We start from the raw sequence: 16710 nt of genomic DNA, 5'->3' as shown, positions 1-16710 counted from the left end.
CCATCTTTCATCCAGGGAGCATTTCCAAAGCGCTGGACACAGCGGCCCAGCCCACGGGGAATCTGGTTGTTGGAACTCAGAGGCTGCTGTCCCGAGAGCCCTGCAGACAGCCGACCGCAGGGACGGGAGAGTGCAGCTCTGATCTGCTCCCCGGTGACCTTGGATGGGCAGGCCCCCTCCTAGCTGCTGGCCTCCATCCGTGTCACCCCTTTCAGGTCTGATCCCCACAGTAGATGCTATTGATGTCTCCCCAAAAGCCCAACCCAAGGTCACCCCCGGTGCCTGTGGACGCCACAGCTCTTTGCTGCTCGGTCTGGGAGTTTCTCAGGGCTGCGTAAGCTCGCCTGGCCCGAGGACTGCGGCCTGGGGACTTGTGTGCGGGCATCAGGGCCTCTCCATCCCCCACAGTGGACGGCAGAACTCAAACTGGAGCCTGGCTCTCTGGGAGGTGGTGCTGGAACAGTCAGGCCTCTGGGGGACTTGGGCCCAAGAAACTCTCAGAGAGGGGGTGGACCCAGAACAGGCAGGACTCCCATCCGGTCCTTGAGCACCAGTTTGGGCCAGGTCTGGGGCCTGGAGACCGGGGCTAGAGGCAGGCTCCGACTGCCCTCGAACACCGAACTCGCCTCCGTCCTCTGTAGGAAAATCTGGCGGTCGCTGAGCACCAACAGTCTGCCAGGCTCCGAGTCTCACTGGAACCTCACAACCCTGAGGTGGGCCCCATGGGTGGCCACCCAGTCCAATGGCTACATGCCTGTCTCCTCAGTAACAGGACTCCAATGTTCTCCAGGGTGGCTGTGCAACTCCCAGCCTCCCCCACGGCCAGGAGGGGCCCCATGCCCAAGCTCTGGGGAAGGAGGGTGAGGGGAGGTGCTGTGCTGACCTCTGCTTCCATCCATAGACTAAATGGCAGGAGCTCCAGCAGCCACCTTGAACCATGAGGAGGGAAGCACATGGCTGAGGACAAGAGAAGCCTGGATTTGGGGTCAGGGGGGCAAAGCACCCCTGGACCACCACCTCTGGATTGCTTCTCCATGAGGAAGAAATAAACCTCTGCCTTATTTTTCTGATTTTCTCCATCACAGCCACAGACCCAGCCTCTGGATAAAGTGCTACTGTCATCTTCAACATATATATATATGTGTATATGTACATACATAAAGAAATGGACCCAGAAAGTGAACGACATGCCTGGGACGGGGGTCTGAATCCCACCCAAACGGGAGGCAGTGGCAGCTGTCTGATGGCTGTGGGAAGGTTCTGCAGGACACTGTGTGGGAAGCCTGTGGTGTGGTGCCAGCCTAGAGGTTGTGCCCAGAGGGTGGCCCTGCATCACTGTCTCCTCCAGACCCACAGCCTATGAAGCTGAGCCCCCAAGGCCTGTGTCTGACCCAGGCCACTGTCTCCCGGGTCTGACAATGGTCCAGGTGGGGCACACCCTGCTGGACACAGGAACGTTACTACTCTTTCCTCCCTGGCATGAAAGGCCAGCCACTTTTGCAGAAAAGAACTTAGGTTTATTTGCAGTAAAAACCATGTTCTGAAAAAAACCTATTGGCAAATGTACAGTTTGTATTCCATTTGGGGTCACCATCAGCTGCAGGACCCCTAGATCCCTGGCCTGCATGCATCAGGCTCCTAAGTGCTCACAGCTCATCTCAGGCCCCAGGCCCCAAGCCCCCTGCAGAGGGCGCCCCATCTCCTGCAGAACCACCCGCAGCCCAGCTGCCCCCCCTGGCCCTCCACCCCTCCCGCTTCAGGCAGTACAAAAACAAACAAGACACATGTTTAGAAACAAACAAAAAGAAAACAAAACTTTCACAGAAACCAGGGTCCTAAATACGTTTCTCAGTGTCCTTTCTTGTCATGATGACCTCAAATATACATCTTTTTCTTGCTATTATAAAATCTCTTCCTTGTTATTCACAGACATATAATGGGAGCTTTGGATGAAATAATTACAACCTTTTTCCCCTTAAAAAACAAAATAGCCAAACCAGAAACAACAAAACAACAAAAACAAAACACAGAACCTTTGTGACAGCGAACACGGAAGGGGCTGGCTGCTTCTCCCCCCTCCCATCCTGGGCTCAGGGCTGGGCCTGCTGAGCCGAGGGTTGTGTGCAAAGTGCTGGGTGCACCCTGATGACGGATTCAGGTCTGCTCTCTCTGAGGCCAATTCTCCACTCGCTGTCCCTGGTGCCACCGCCCCCCAAACGTGGTTCTGTTCCCCCTCACTTCTCCAGCCTTTGCAGGCCACCTTTTCTCCCTGCTGTTTACCATCTCTGCCCCCACTCCCTACCTCCTCCCCATACCAGGATGATGGGTGTGTGAACCGGGCCTGGAGGCCACGAGACTGACTTCAGAGGAACCCCAGGGTGCCACATGGTGACCAGGACCCACCAGGGGCCAGCCTTCCCATGCTCATTGCTGGCCGGGTCCCCTCTCCCTCAGGACCGTGTAGCTGACCAAAGAGTATGGGTTTCCCCAGAGGCTTTGGCACAGAGCTTGGAGGCGGACAGTGTCACCAGATCTCATGCGACATCTGGCAGAGAAAGACAGGGTCTGGACAAGGCAGCCACAAGTCAAAGCCAAGAGTCAGTAGCAGGTGGTTAAGGGGGCAGAGCCACCCCCAAGAGCACTTACTTCCATCTGTTCACAGGCCCAGGTCATTGGCTGCGGGGACCCTTGGAACACTTGCCAAGGGAGAGAACCTACACCCTGTGTAAAGGCTGGCAAGGCCCTCAGGGGCCACCTTGCAGGACACAGGAAATCCAGAGGGGCCCCCTGCACGGGAGCCACGGGAGCTTCCTTCTGGAGAGGAATGTGAGCAGCAGGGACCGAGCGAGGGGAAAACTCTGTTTTCTTCCCACCCACAGCACGGTTTACAGAAGATGTATCCACCTGGCAGCAGGACAGGACACTCCTGGGATTCAGGGCAAAGAGCAGTACCATTGACTGGGGAGTAGGGTCAGCAACTTCACTGTTCCTCAGGCTCCCTCCTAAAAGAAGGAGGGGCCTCTGCACGCCCCTGGCAGAGAGGGACGTGAGGACGTCGAGGGCACTGTGCGGATCCCTTTGCAATGCTTCCTTCTCCTACACCCAAGCACAGCCAGGCTGAGCAGGGGCCACAGCAAGCAGCCTGGCCCCGGTCCCTTCTCCTCTAAAGGCCTGAAGCCTCCTCCTGGGGGCAGCAGGAAGTAGGTGGGCTGAGAGTCCAGGGGCTGAGCAGAAAGCGCGGGGGGAAGGACCCTCTGCTGTCCCCAGCCCTCCCCGGCACAGCATCTGCTATTCAAACCTAGGCTTCTGAATGCCATCTGAACAAGACAGGGGCAAGACGAGCTCTGGCCTCAGCCGTCACCCGGAGCCTGGCTTAGAACGCCAGTGCTGCGACCTCTTCTCTGAGCTCTGGTGGCAGCCCCACTGGGCCGGCCCAACTTCCCTCTATGTACAAGTAGCATCCCCAGGACAAGCCGCCAAGAGCAGGTTGATGGGGGCCAGTTTGCATTTAGGATCTTGAACCCCCTCCCCATCCGCACAGGCTGTTGAAGACTGGAAGGCTGGCGGGCATTTCCCCTCTGAGTGGCGGAGCTGGGGATCGATGTCAGAGCTGGACTCTTCCAGGGAAATCTGTGAGTCCTCTCCATGTTCCTGCCATCACTGGACACCCTCCTCTTCTACATACGTTGAAGGAAACCAGCCAATCTGCAAAAGACGGCAGGATCACCTAAGAGTGAGTGAGTGTGTGTGTGTGTGTCCACGTGTCAGGTACAGGGCGACTAGAGGCTCACAGAGATCGGGGGCCTTCAAAAGGCTGGCGTCCTAAGCCAGGCCTGCCCCACGAGAGGCCCTGAAGAGGCTGAGAGCCTGGTGGAGTTGTAGCCCAGGAGTCAGAGCGGCCCCAAAATACACCAGACCCGAGCAGTTTCAAATGATCTGCTCTTTCTACAGCTGCCAGCCAGGAAAATAATTACCTCTGCTCTGGAGGAAAGTAACACCCTCCAGGGCCTCTCCGGCGTTTTGCATCACGCGAGCGCAGCGTTCCACCAGGACCAAGGGACAGAGTCAAGAGAAAATGCAGACAACAGAAGCCAAAGGACAGGTCATCCAGGCATCGGAGTCACCGGGCAGGACATGTGAATAACTCTTACTTGTATGTTTCAGAACACTGATGAAAATGCAGAAAATTTTACCAGAGGACTGAAACCAGAAACCAAAGAGAAGTCCTGAAACTGAAAAAGGTGACTGAAATTATGAATCCAAATCCAATAAAAGGATTTACTAGCAGATTAGACAAACCCAAAGAGAAAACGAATAAGCTGGAAGGCGGGCCAGATGGAAAATCACCCAGAATGGACTTATAACACGTAAAACAATATAAATCATTTATGGGCCATGATAGAAAGACCTAATATCCACAGGAATAAAGCCCTAAAAGAAGACAAGAGAGAAAATAGAACAGATACACTATCTGAAGAAATTTCCAAAACTGATAAAGGATATCAAGCTACTGATGTCTGTAAAATCTCCACAAATCTCAAGCAAAAGAATGAATACAGAGAAAACCACATTACAGTAAAACTGATGAAAACCAAACATCTTTTTTTTACATATAGTCCACAAAGGAATAGTGGAGACATTTCCTGCAAAGAAGCTACATTAAGAGTGTTGACTGACTTTTCTAACAAAGTGATGCCAGGTAACAGCAGAATGATGTCGTAAAAGTGCTGAAATAAAATATCTGCCAGCCTAGAACTCCATACCCAGTAAAACTACTCTTCAAAAGTGAATTCAATACAATTCCTCCCAAAAAGGAAGCATGTCTCATTGGAGAGATGAGTGATTCCTTGAATGACCATGGCGAGAAGAGAAAGCTGCTTATAGTGGAATGCTCACTAATAAATGCACACGAAACGACAGTTAGAAAATCACTATTTTCCAACCATGATAGAAATAATTGACTAGGCAAAATTCATCAAGGAATGCTAAAACGAGTTAGTGAAAGTTTGATGTAGAACAGGATAGTTACCTGATTTCCAAGTATTACTCTGCAAGTTACCTATTAATTATAGTAACTTCACAGTTAAAGCTAACCTCACAATAATGGATCAAAGAAGTTAATGTCACAATAATGGCACAAACTGACAGCGTACAGCTACGGATAGGATAGGACACACATAACTGAGAAAGATACAATATCCCCACTGTGCTATTGCCACCAAAAAATGTATACCTTTAATATAATCATGAAGAGACAGCAAACAAACCTAAATTGAGGTAAAAAATAACTGACCCATTCTCTTCCAGAATGTCAAAAGTCATGTAAGACAGAGAAAGGCGGGGGAAGTGTCCCAAATGAAAGAGAGTTAAGGGTCATGGCAAGTAAATGCAAATCACGATCCTGGATTGGATCCAGGACCAGGGAAAACAGATAAAGAAGCCACTTTTGGGACAATTGGTGCAATTTGAATATGGACTATGGATCAGATCATATTAATCAAAAGGGAATGTCCATGATCTCAGGGAATACACCCTGTAGTATTTATAGGAAAGGGATGTGACCTCTGCAATTTACTGTCAAATGGTTTAGAGAAAAATGAGCACATACAGAGAGAGAAAAAGGGAGCAAATGATGAAGAACGTGGTTAAGTCATTCTTAAGGCACGACATCTGGGCATTTGCACTACTGGCGCTTTTCTTTATGTTTGAAATTCTATTAAAATAAATTATGAACATTTTACAGTGAGCAGATAAAGCAGTATAAAGATGTATTCAGATCTAACAGAAACTGAGAATTTACAGTAGCAGATTGGCACTAAAAGCCATACGAAGAAGAGGGAATGTCGGGCAACAGGAACTCGGTTGGGAGGGAAATACAACAATGCAGGAAGGAGCGAGGATCTCTGGGAAGGGAAATAGGTGGCAAATCAAAACGAACACTCCCTGCTCACAATATTATGGGGTTAAAAAATATGTAGAGTTAAGATACATAACACCTGCATGCAAGTTGGGAAGAAAATGAATATGATCAAGGTTTGTAAGATCCTTGTACTGTCTGGGGAGAAGTAAAATCACTGATTTAAGGTGGTCTCTCAGAAATCAAAGTGCATGTTGTAACCTCTAAGGTAACCACTTAAATAATAGTAAAATAACGTGTGACTAACAAACCAATCAGGGGGCAGGCGATGGAATAGGAAAAAGTATCTATTAATCCAAACGTAGGCAGGAAAGGAGAAAAAGGAAGGATAGATGTGACAAACAGAAAATAAACAAGAATATGATGGATTAAATCTAAGTATCTCAGTAGTAACACTAAATGTAAATGGACTTCACACACTTATTAAAAGTCAGATCAGACTGGCTTAAAAAAATCTGCTTATAGTAAGATTTTATTTTATTTCTATCTTAAATACAAGAATATAGAATAGTTGAAAATAATGCAAAAAGAAAAATACTCCATGCAAAACAGTAAGTCCCTCCAAAAAAAGCTGGTATTGCTCTAACAGCAGGTAAAGATGACTTCACAGCAAGAACTGCTGGAGATAAAAAGAGACATTTCATAGCAACAGGGTCAGAGCAACATGAATATCTAGTGATGCTCTAAAGCTATGATCCTGAAACTTAACTCTTCACTGAAATCACTGGGGAAAAGGGTGGGTTCATGATCTTCATCACCTGGGTGAGGGCCAAGGTATGTGCTTATTAAACCACAGCCCCAGAGGCACCCAGGGTTGGCACCTCAAGGGCCACTTCAAGAGCTAATGGTCCAGCCTTCTCGACTGGTTGCCTAGGCTCCACTGGTCTCCTATTTCCGAAGGGCTGTTGGGTGGAAAATGGGCCTTCACGGGGCAGACCTCAGGCTAGGTGCGGGCAGACCGTTGCCACCATCTGGCAGTGGACCTGTGTGCCATGAGAGCCAAGGTGGCCAGCACGCCACAGTCCAGTGAGCCAGCCTGCAGAGGGCTGCAGCCCGGAGGCCAGCTAGGTGCTTCGTGATCAGATGCACGTGCAGCTCGGGTGCTCTGCTGGGTGGGCGCTGGGAGAAGCAAGCTACAGCCAGGGGTCCAGATGGGGAACTGGGATAAGGGGCCGTGGGATGTCGTAGGATCATGGGGAGGGCAGGGAAGAGAGAGTTCTTAGGAAGAGCGTGAAGGGGTGGGCTGGGAGGGGACCTGGCATACCCTTCCGATCTCATCAGGGTACAGAAGGGGCCCTAGAAGATGGGGCAGGACGCCTGTGCCCCACTCCTGATTCTGCAGCCTCCCTGCCTGCAAAGAGCTTGAGGGCGTGCCAGTGAATGAAGCGTGTACCTGAAGCTTGTCCCCAGAGTGTCCACAAGGGACCACAGGGTGGGACAGAGCAGACAGAGTCAGATGGGCCCGGATCCAGAGCCAGCCTCGGAAGCTCGGGTCTGTGGCTCAGAGGAGCACGGCGCCGGGGCGGGGCGGGGTGGGGCTGTGGTACTCCCTGCCCGAACCCAGCCAGGCCTGAGCCAGAAGGCCCGCCTGCCCAAGTGCTGCAGCGAGGCTGGGCCTGGCTTCTGCTCAGGGGCCGCCGGCCACTCACCCGTCCATTGGTCTCTCCCTTCCACCAGCCCTGGTCCCCGCCGATGCGGCTGTAGATCTTCACCACGTCGCCTTCTCGCAGTGAGAGCTCCCGCATGTCCCGGGCGGCAAAATTGTACCTGGCCACAGCCGTGCCGATGACACGGGGTGTGAACACTGTTGGGGGACATGACAGTGTCACACAGCTGCCAAGTAGGGCCAGCCAGGGCTGGGGACCTCGGGCCGAGCTGGTCTCTCCCCCAGCACCTGGCCCTGCGCCCAGGGAGGAGGGCCATCAAGCAGAAAGGGGACAGACTGGGCTCCAGTGCTAGGGCCCCTCGCTTCTCTGTGGGGCCGACCTGCGGGCACATGGCCCCCCCAAGTTACCCCACTGCGGCTCCTGTGAAGGGGGCCAGAGCGGTCACCCCCCACACCAGGCGCTGTCGCCGGCAACAAGAGGAGGCAAGAACGGACGCCGGTGCTCCGACCCCAGCTCCTGCCAGGCCTTCCGTGTGCCCGGTGCACAGGGGTCACGTGACCAGGAGCTGAGCGGCCCCGCTCTGCCCCCAGGCTGCACTCTGACCAAGTGCCTGGAGCCGGACCCTAAAGCCCTGGCGCCCTACTTCCCTTGCGTCCCAATTGCAGATCCCCAAACCGAACACTCAGCCTGGGACCCAGAAGTGCTGGCAGGCAGGTGACATGGCTGTGATGGAGGGGAACACACACAGCTGCTGGGGAGGGGCTCTGACGCTGGCAGCAGATGGCCATCTGGGGCCAACAGAGGCCCGGCTCCCCTGCCCCCGAGCCCTGTAGCCCCACTATGGCTGCCAGCAGGGGCCCCCCGAGCTGCTCCCACCCCCACCCTCAGGGTGGCCGCCTGGCTGTATGCTGCTACCAGAGGCAAAGCGCTCACTGAGCAGTGAGGGCCAGTGGCTGACCAGCTGGGGAGTGGCCATCAGGATATGCGTGTCTAGAGGCAATGGCAGGGACGAGCCTGACTGGGCCCCCAGTCCCCTGCCTGCCCGCTGGGGGCCCCCTCCCTGCCCCGGCCCCCCGCCCACCCCACCCTGGCTGCAGGCACTTTCAGCGGGGGCTGTGGGCCAGTGGGCAGTGCGGTACCTGACCAGAAGGGAGCGGAGGGGCCCTGAGAAGCAAAGCTGAGGCCCTGAGGGCTGAGAAAAGAAAAGTTGTAGGAGGCACAGGAGGCTGCAAAGAGCGAGAGAGATGGTGAAAGGGGGCACAGGGGGGCCGCACGCACACGCGGACAGGCAGCGGGGTGTGGGCCCAGGCCCTGCCGAGGGGCCAGAGGGAGGGACGGGTGGGCCTTGAGGCCCACCTTTCCGGGCTGCCCCCACTCCGCCCCTGTGCCCTGTCTCCTGGACAGCAAATTGGGACCACCTTCTCCCAGCAGGCGGGCCTGCTCCAGGGCTGCTAAAGTCCGGCTGTTCCTCGCCTGTCCTGCTCTGATCCAGTAGGACCCAGGGTCCTACGGGCTGGAGGGCGTGGGTAGCCCAGCAGACAGATGGTCTTTGTGATCCTGACAAAGCACCCTGGGCCCACCTGCCCATGAGTGCAGGTGGCCTTAGAGGAGGTTGCTGCCCTGCCATCTGCACCTGGCAGAGGCACGGGCTCTGGCCCCTCACGGGGGCGGCCACAGGGAGGGCTGTAAACAGGCGGGACTGGCCCTGTTCTCTCCCCACGTACACCTTTGGGCAAGAGCACCGAGACCTGGAACAGCGGTCCAGAGCTGGGACTCCCCACCTGTCATGTGGGGCCCCCGGGGCGCCCTGGCCCAGGAGGGTGCTTGTGATGGGGTGGGGGACCAGGTCACCAGTCCCAGGGGTGGGAATCAGGGAGCGGCTCCTGGCCTGGGCCCCACAGAGAGCCCTCCTCAAGGGCAAGCAGGCAGGCAGCAGGGGCCCAGGCCACTGGGAGAGGGCTGGAGTGGGCACCTCCAGGTGGGTACAGGGGTGCTGGGCAGCACGGCATTACCTGGGGGCCGGCTGGGGGCCCTGGAGGCCACACGCTCCCTGGACTTGTAGGGGTGCTTGAGCGTGGTGTCCAGCTGCTTGAAGCTCTCCTTGAGCGAGTGGCATTGGTAATACTCCACCAACTCCTGCAGGGGGCACACACACCCGCTGACCACCGTCACTGCCTCCAGGCAGTCCTCCTGGGTGCCCTGGCCTCCCTCTCCCACCCCCATGGGTTCACTTGGGGAATCATCCCCTTGACTGCAGAGAACTCTCCCTTTTTCCTCTGCCCCTAGCACCCAGCCCAGTGTGGGTGGTCAGTATTGCAAAGACCTTCGATGCAGCAATTTCTCTCCCAACGTTTCTAAAGGAAGGAAGCCAAGACTGAGGGGCACAGATGCTCACTTCAACACTATGATGGAGAAAACTGGTAACCCCACGTGCCCACTGCCGGGGACGTGCTTCTAGAGATGACAGTGTATCCCAGTGAGAATGCCCCCCTGCCACCAGTGGGAGAAAGAGAGTTGTCCCAGGGGCAGGTTTTTGACCTGGAAAAGCAGGCTAACACAGCCAGTGGGTTTGTTTGAGAACTGAATTTATAAAGCACACCTAGCTATTCTCAGAGGTCGGAACTTGCCCCCAAATGTTAGCACTGGCTTTGGGGGGAGGACTGTGGCTACTTTGTGCTTTTCTGTGGCCGCAGTGAGACACGGGGGTGCAGATGCTCCAGTGAGGACATGAGACTGTGATCAAGAAGTCACAGGTCTCATTTTACATCTTATTAGGGACTCTGCCTTCAGCTGCATCCTGGCGGGGCTGGGACAGCGCCGGGTGGGAGGAGGGCCCGCTGGCAGCAGCGCCTGAGGGGCTGGCCACAGAGCCGGGCCCTGGACGGAGTCTCACTGGGCCGCAGGTTCTGGCCCTGGGCAGAGGCTCAGCACCAGCGGGCCGCTGCGGTGCCGGCGGTCAGGCCAGCTGGGCCCGCCCCTCACTGTCCACCACAGGGAACCCACCTGCCCTCTGGGGCTTGAAGTTCCCACTCAGGGGGATGTGACAAGGCCTTACCCGCCCCCAGCGCCCTACAAACCCATCTCCCTGGGTCTTCTCCATGCTGGGAAGCCACCGTCCTCGGGAAGGTGGGGCCCCGTGGCACCCAGCCCCGGGAGTGGGCGCAGGAGGCTGCTGCTCCTCAGCGTGGCTGCAGGGGGCGGGGCACTCCACCCCCCTCGGGGCCCAGGGCCGGGAGCAGCCGCGGAATCCGTACCAAAAGGCTCTCAAATTTCTTGGCCTCCGTGATGTGGATCCAGCTGTCCTTCTCTACCACCTTGATGTGCTTCACCTCGTCGTTGAACCTGGCCAGAGGGAAGGGCCGCAGCTGTCCCTCCGCAGGCCCGAGGGCCCCAAACTGTGGGGGGCCACTGCCTTCACCCGACGCCTTCTGCTCCTGGGGCTGCTTGCTCTGGCCCTCTTAGTCCCGGCCCCTCCAGCCCACCGCAGCCTGGGCCTGTCCTCGACTGCATGTCCACCCGTCTGTCTGGCCACCGTGCTTACCTGAAGCCCAGCCTCCTGGGTCAGCTGCAAGGCCTCAGGCCCGAGGCCCCACGCCTCTGCTCCCCCGGCCCCTCTCACACTCTCCGTTCTGCGTGCTGCCCATTCTCTTCTCTGCCCTGGCAACACCTTCCTCCCATCTCCCCCCTGGCTGCTGAGGCCTGCCCAGCTCAGTCTGTGCGTCAGAGGGCAGCCCCCTCCCAGCTTTGACCCAGTGGCCCAGCATGGCCCTCCTCGACCCCCTCCGCCCCAACCTTTCATCAGCACGGCGAACACGAGGCCTGGGCACCGGCTGCGCCCTCCGTCCAGAAGGCTGACCCTCCTGCCACCTGATGGTCCCTTTGTGTCCTTAGGTCTCAGCTCCCCCATACTGGGGAGCGTCCACACACCCCTCCTCCCCAGGTCCCGTGCTGCCCTTGCCAGCTAACACCACCACCAGCCAAAGACAGCACAAGAGGAACCCCACGGGATGCCCCGCGGCCGCAGGCACAAAATCCTCACAAATGAAGAGCAAACAAGCCTCGCCCCACGAGGACACCTGCGTGCACAGCACCTCAAGCCACGGCCAATGGGGCGGCCCAGCGATGTGCTGGTTCCACACTCAAGTCTGTTACTGCAGCAAAGAGTTGCTGAATAAGCGGGGGGCTGCCAGTCTCCAATCCACAGGCGTGGACCCGACCTCCACTGCTCCCCACCGGGCCTCCAGCAACTACTCTGTGCAGAGGGCCCCTGGCCCTGGACGACCCAGTGTCCACCTGCCATCCTCCCTGTACTTAGAACAGGGAGGGGGAGATTCACGCGCACACGCGGCAGGCGTGCGGACTGACTGCTGGAGCAGCCGAGCTCTGGCCCCCGCGGTGCCGATGCAGAGAAGCTGGCACACTGAGGAAGGGGCAAGCAAGAGCTGAGGGGGACAGACGGCAGCAGACTCTGTTCAGGCCTGGGGTGGGCCGGGTGCCAGGTGCCCCCACCCCACAGAAAGCCCCTCTGCTCTCTCTGGGGGCTTCTGTACTGGTGACCTGAAGCACCCGGGCTGACACGCCGCAGAGGCTGGTGGCCCTGGCGCAGGGCCTGCCTCGCCCAGCACCATGCAGCAGACAAGAGAGGGCCTTCCCTGGGCACGGGCCATGCTGCTCGGGGCTCAAGGGCAGACCAGAGCCGTCTGTCCCCCGGTCTATGGCCTGTCAATGGCCTAATCCAATACTCCTGCTCTGGTGGGCGTCCTACGCCGACGGTGATGAAGCACCAATCAGATTCCATCTCTTAAAAAGGTGACAGCAGACCCAGGGGCTGGGAGCTTCCGGACAGCAGACACCCAGACCGAAGGTGGCTCGGTGGCTGGGGCCATGAGGTGGAGAAGTGTGACCCCCCTGTGGAGCTGCCAGGAAGTCCCTGCCCTCCCACAGGGCTCCTGCCCCATCCTGCTACCTGGGCTCGTTCAATCCACACGACCTCAAGACCTAGTCCCGGGGCGGCTTTGCGCAGCGCGTTCACGTGTCCCAGGCCCGCTGCACTGTGGAACCGCTGGTGCCCCTTCATCTCCTGAGCGTCCTGCTTTGGGCGATTCATTCCACGGCTACCCCCAACCCAACAAGCCCCGAGCCTAGAGGGGACCCGGGTTCTGTTCAGAATGGCATCGGTGGGGGGGTTCTCCTTGGCCCCGGGCTGCCACGTACTTGATGCTGATGGCAAAGCGCTCCGCCTCGGCTGGCCGCTCCCTTATTAGATAGGTCCCGCTGGCATGGGACTTGAGCAGGTTGTCTGTCTGCTGCCTCTCCATGCAGCCCGCAAACCTAGAGGGCCAGAGGCAACAGGAACTCGGAGGGCACCACCCAAAAGGGCGTCCAGGCCGAATGAGGCCGAGCCCCTGCAGGATGGGCCCAGGTGGCTGGAGGAGACGTGGGGGGATCTGCAAGCGAGCTTGCAAGCACAGTGGGAGGGGGACCCCGGGCCTCAGCCAGCCCCCCGGAGGGGCGCTCTGCTCTCAGAAGCCTGGCCCTGCAAGGGGAGTTCGGCCCACACGAGCATCAGCTCACGTTTCTAAGTCTTCACTATTAAAAAAGCTGCCATGAATAGAATCTGCTCCTGTATGGGGTTTTTGGTGTTTGTTATAACACATGGGCGACCACCGACGTCTCCACTGAGGTTTAGGACAGATTTGGACAGAAAGCTCTTCCCGCTACATTTACTGATGTGAAGCCCCCCCGAGCCGCAAAGCAAGGTGCCACCCCACCGCTGAGAGAAAGCCTGCTGTGCCCTGTCAGGCCGACTGGGGGCTCTGGTTAACACTGTGCAGCCAGGAGAGTCAAAGGAGGACGGCTTGTTACCCTGACAAGTGAGACCCTCAGGCCAGACCTTTACCCTGTGCATCAGGTCAGGCGAACTCCACGTGGGAACAGACCCATGTGAGGAGCTGAGCCAAGGTGTGGGGCAGGCTGGGGCCACCGAGGGTGCAGGCATTGCTCCCTGGACACAGGGTGAACCCCAAACCTACAGTCGTGAGGGGGGGCACTCCAGAGTGGAGGTTCATCACGCCCAGGATGTGCGCTGCTCTGGCCCCTGAGAGGCTGTCACTTCCAGGCTACCGGGTGACCCCACAGGCAGGTGCTAAGAGCTGCACCCCTGCCCGACCTGTCTGCGACGTGCCCAGGAACGCCCACTGTCACGCCATATCAAATAGCCTCACATTCCCACGTAGCAATTTATAAGCAAATATGCCATTGTAAATTTGGTTTTAAAGACACAACTTTCATGTATTTTCTCTGATGAAGCTCAAATAAGATTGCATAAAAAAAGGGCTTCATTCTCTCAAATGTTCAAACCCGATGATCTGTTGTAGTAATGGGGAAATGGCTGCCTCGGGGTAGAGCAGACTCCCCCAGACTCCGGGAGAGGTGGGGGGCTGCCCTGGAGACAGGAGAGAGGCAGTCTGGGGCCCCAGACCCTGGCCTGCCTGTGGGCTTGTGGGGTGACAGCCGACCTACTCACCAAGGGTATGCGGTGTAGTCCATCTCCCGGGATGGCGGCCGGCTGATGGGTGGCTGGCAGGAGAGAACATTTGGGTTACTGTCCCCCCAGCACTGGCTCCCAGGACATCTGTGGACTTAGCCCTGGAGCCACTGGTCTAGGAGGGCAGCGGCCTGGACTCACCATCTGAGTAGATGCTCAGTGGGTTTTGTGAATGAACGAACAGCCACCCACCGATGGTGCATTGGGTGCCCAGGGGAGGGAGGCCTGAGGCTGCAGGAGCTTCTCAGCAGCGGACAGGCGACTACGACTGCAGTTCTCTTGGCTGCAGTCACCCCATGGCCCTGAGGGCAAGCTCTGGTCTGGCTGGCAGCAGCGTGGTCTCCAGGGGTGGGCGGTGTGCAGCCTGAGACCCCACACTGTGCCATTGCTGGCCAGAGCCCCCACCCCGGCCTCCCTTCACTGGGTACAGGCTGGGCAGTCTCACAGACAACCTATCCCCTCCCTGCCCCATCTACCATGTAGATGGGAAAACCAAGGCCCAGGGCAGGGCAGAACCTGCCCCAGGCCACCCAGTGAGTTGGTAATGCTTTTCCTGTCTGCTCTTTGGTCCCCTTGACCTGTCAGCACAGCCTTCCCAAAAGCCCAAAGGGTTTTAACTGCTGTAGAGATGCTTGTTTAAGTGTTTTTAAAACCACAACAAAATGTGACATCAACCAGCTGTGCCCTTCAAACAGGAGGGCACCCCTGTCCATTAGCCCCCCACCCATCTTCCCTCTGGCACAGCCTCAGCTCTGGGGCCAGCTCACAGTTAGCAAGGGCATCCTGAACAAGCCCAGGACGTCACAGGCAAGGAGACGCTGTGGCCTGTGGGAGCTTCTGCAGGAAGCACTCACCCGTCCATCCACGGGGAAGGGCTTCACCGACGAGCTGGGAAAGTAACCTGACTTCCTGGTTTGCACCAGCCGACCCTGGAAGAAGACAGGTGATCGGGGAGCCCAGGCTGGCCTGGGCGGGGGGAGGGAGGCAGGGGACCCTTCAGGAGCGCCCAGCTTATCCTGGGGATAAGCAGGAGGGGCTCCGGGAGAGTGTCCCCTCCCTACTGTAGCTTCAGCTGGACTCCTGACTCTTCGGGGCGGGAAGGAGGTGAGCGGGCCCACCCTTTACAGGTGGGAACACTGAGGCCTGGAGAAATTAAGGGACCGAAGCCCCACCTCCTGGCTGCTGTCCACCCGTCTCACGGATACAGCACCTCTCACCACACAAGTGGCAGGCGGACCTGGGGACCTGGGTAAAACGCAGACACTGTCCAGGAGGGTCTGGGGCTCGGCCTTCGCTCCCTGTTCCCTCTGCCTGGAAGAGCCTCCCGGTGTCCTCCAGGCAGCGGTGATGTGGGCATCCCCCTCACATCAGCAAAGCCCCTCCGCAAGGCCACCACCCGAGAACTGACGGCCCTGGTCACACGTGGCTGGGGAATCGCAGGCTGGGGTCAGGTGGGACAGACTGCACCGCAGACACGTTCTGCACCTGCGGGACCTCCAGGCGCGGGAAGGCACGGTCATGCACGGTAAGTTCATCAGTACATAGGTAACAACGGGCCACCACTGAACCACCACGATGGCAGTACAGGCATGCGGACATTAACCAACGCTGGGCTGAGCGCCCCGAGCTCCCATGGCACCATGCTGACCCCTGTGGCTTTCAGGGCTGTGGAGCACTGGGGCTTGGCAGAGGTGCCCAGCGGTCAGTGGGTGCTGAAGGGCCCACTCCTGCAGGTTTCTTAACTGGAGCAGTACATTACAGGGCTCAGAGCCGTGGACCATCAGGTCAGCTTTGTCTGCACCTCCCTCCCCCCCTATGGGGGCCTCCTGGGGAAGGTGAGGGGTGGATCTCAGTCATGGTGCCACCCCACACGTGCGGTGCCTGCTCACCCCACAACAGCACCAGCCTGAAGCGGGGTGGCCGAGGAGGGGGGAAGGCTCAGCTTGGCCAAGGCTGAGCCCGGGGAGCCTGCAGGACTGCCTGAGGCAGAAGGCGGATGGGCGGGGTCCTGGACACAGGGAGCAGGGTCTCCGCCATGAGGGGGTGCTGTACTTCCGAACACGTGACCGCAGACACCTGAGAGGACAGGCTGGGCCCCGGAGTTCCCGCCCTGGTGGGAACTGGCAGCCCACCCCTCGCCCCCAGAAGGACTCACCCCTAACCCTCCCCGCCTGGGGACACGGGACTTGGGGTCTCTGCCCCATGTAGCGGGAGGGGAAGGACTCGCCCTTCCAGGCCCCAGGCCCCACCTCCCACCACGGAGACTCGGGGTCGCCTCTCAGCAGCTCGATCACGTCGCCCGTCTGGAAGGTCAGCACTGGCTTCCCGGGGGGAGCAGGGTTACCATGGTAATTCTGCACGGCCACCATCCTGGGACCTGTGGAGGACAGGGCCAGAGGGGGCCGCTCACCCCATGGGGTCCTCCAGGCCACCTCCCAGCCTTCTCAGACCCCTTGGGGCTCCCGGGTGAGTGACGGCCCCACCCTACACTGTCCCTGTGCGACTCCCATGGCTCCTGCTTAAGTATCAGAAGTAAGCTACTTATGTGAGAAACAATTCAGGGAATCATCAGGGGACAGCAACTTATTTTAAAAGGCACTTGGCACTGTTTCTTCCAAACACCTTTGGTGCTTGCAGCC

General features: G+C 57.7%; 1 protein-coding gene across 4 annotated transcripts in view; it reads right to left on the bottom strand.

Annotated features, from left to right (window-relative positions):
* Positions 1-1495: 1495 nt before the first annotated feature.
* Positions 1496-16710, bottom strand: part of VAV2 (vav guanine nucleotide exchange factor 2) — a 167098-nt gene continuing 151883 nt past the window's right edge. For 2 of the 4 annotated variants that reach the window (XM_037007766.2, XM_037007769.2), the window contains 9 exons: positions 16321-16448; positions 14926-15000; positions 14051-14103; positions 12739-12855; positions 10779-10866; positions 9537-9660; positions 8664-8750; positions 7567-7721; positions 1496-3705 (listed from right to left, as the gene is read on the bottom strand). In XM_037007766.2, the coding sequence (XP_036863661.2) occupies positions 3658-3705; positions 7567-7721; positions 8664-8750; positions 9537-9660; positions 10779-10866; positions 12739-12855; positions 14051-14103; positions 14926-15000; positions 16321-16448 (875 nt within the window). In that variant the 3' untranslated portion in view covers positions 1496-3657. The remainder of the gene's footprint in view (positions 3706-7566; positions 7722-8663; positions 8751-9536; positions 9661-10778; positions 10867-12738; positions 12856-14050; positions 14104-14925; positions 15001-16320; positions 16449-16710) is intronic. The other 2 variants (XM_073222002.1, XM_037007771.2) reach the window with 1 other exon arrangement.

This window comes from Manis javanica, chromosome 2 (assembly GCF_040802235.1).
Source record: "Manis javanica isolate MJ-LG chromosome 2, MJ_LKY, whole genome shotgun sequence".
NCBI classification, from domain to species: Eukaryota; Metazoa; Chordata; class Mammalia; order Pholidota; family Manidae; genus Manis; species Manis javanica.
Note: the sequence above shows the minus strand (reverse complement) of the source record. Positions and strands in the feature narration are given on the sequence as shown.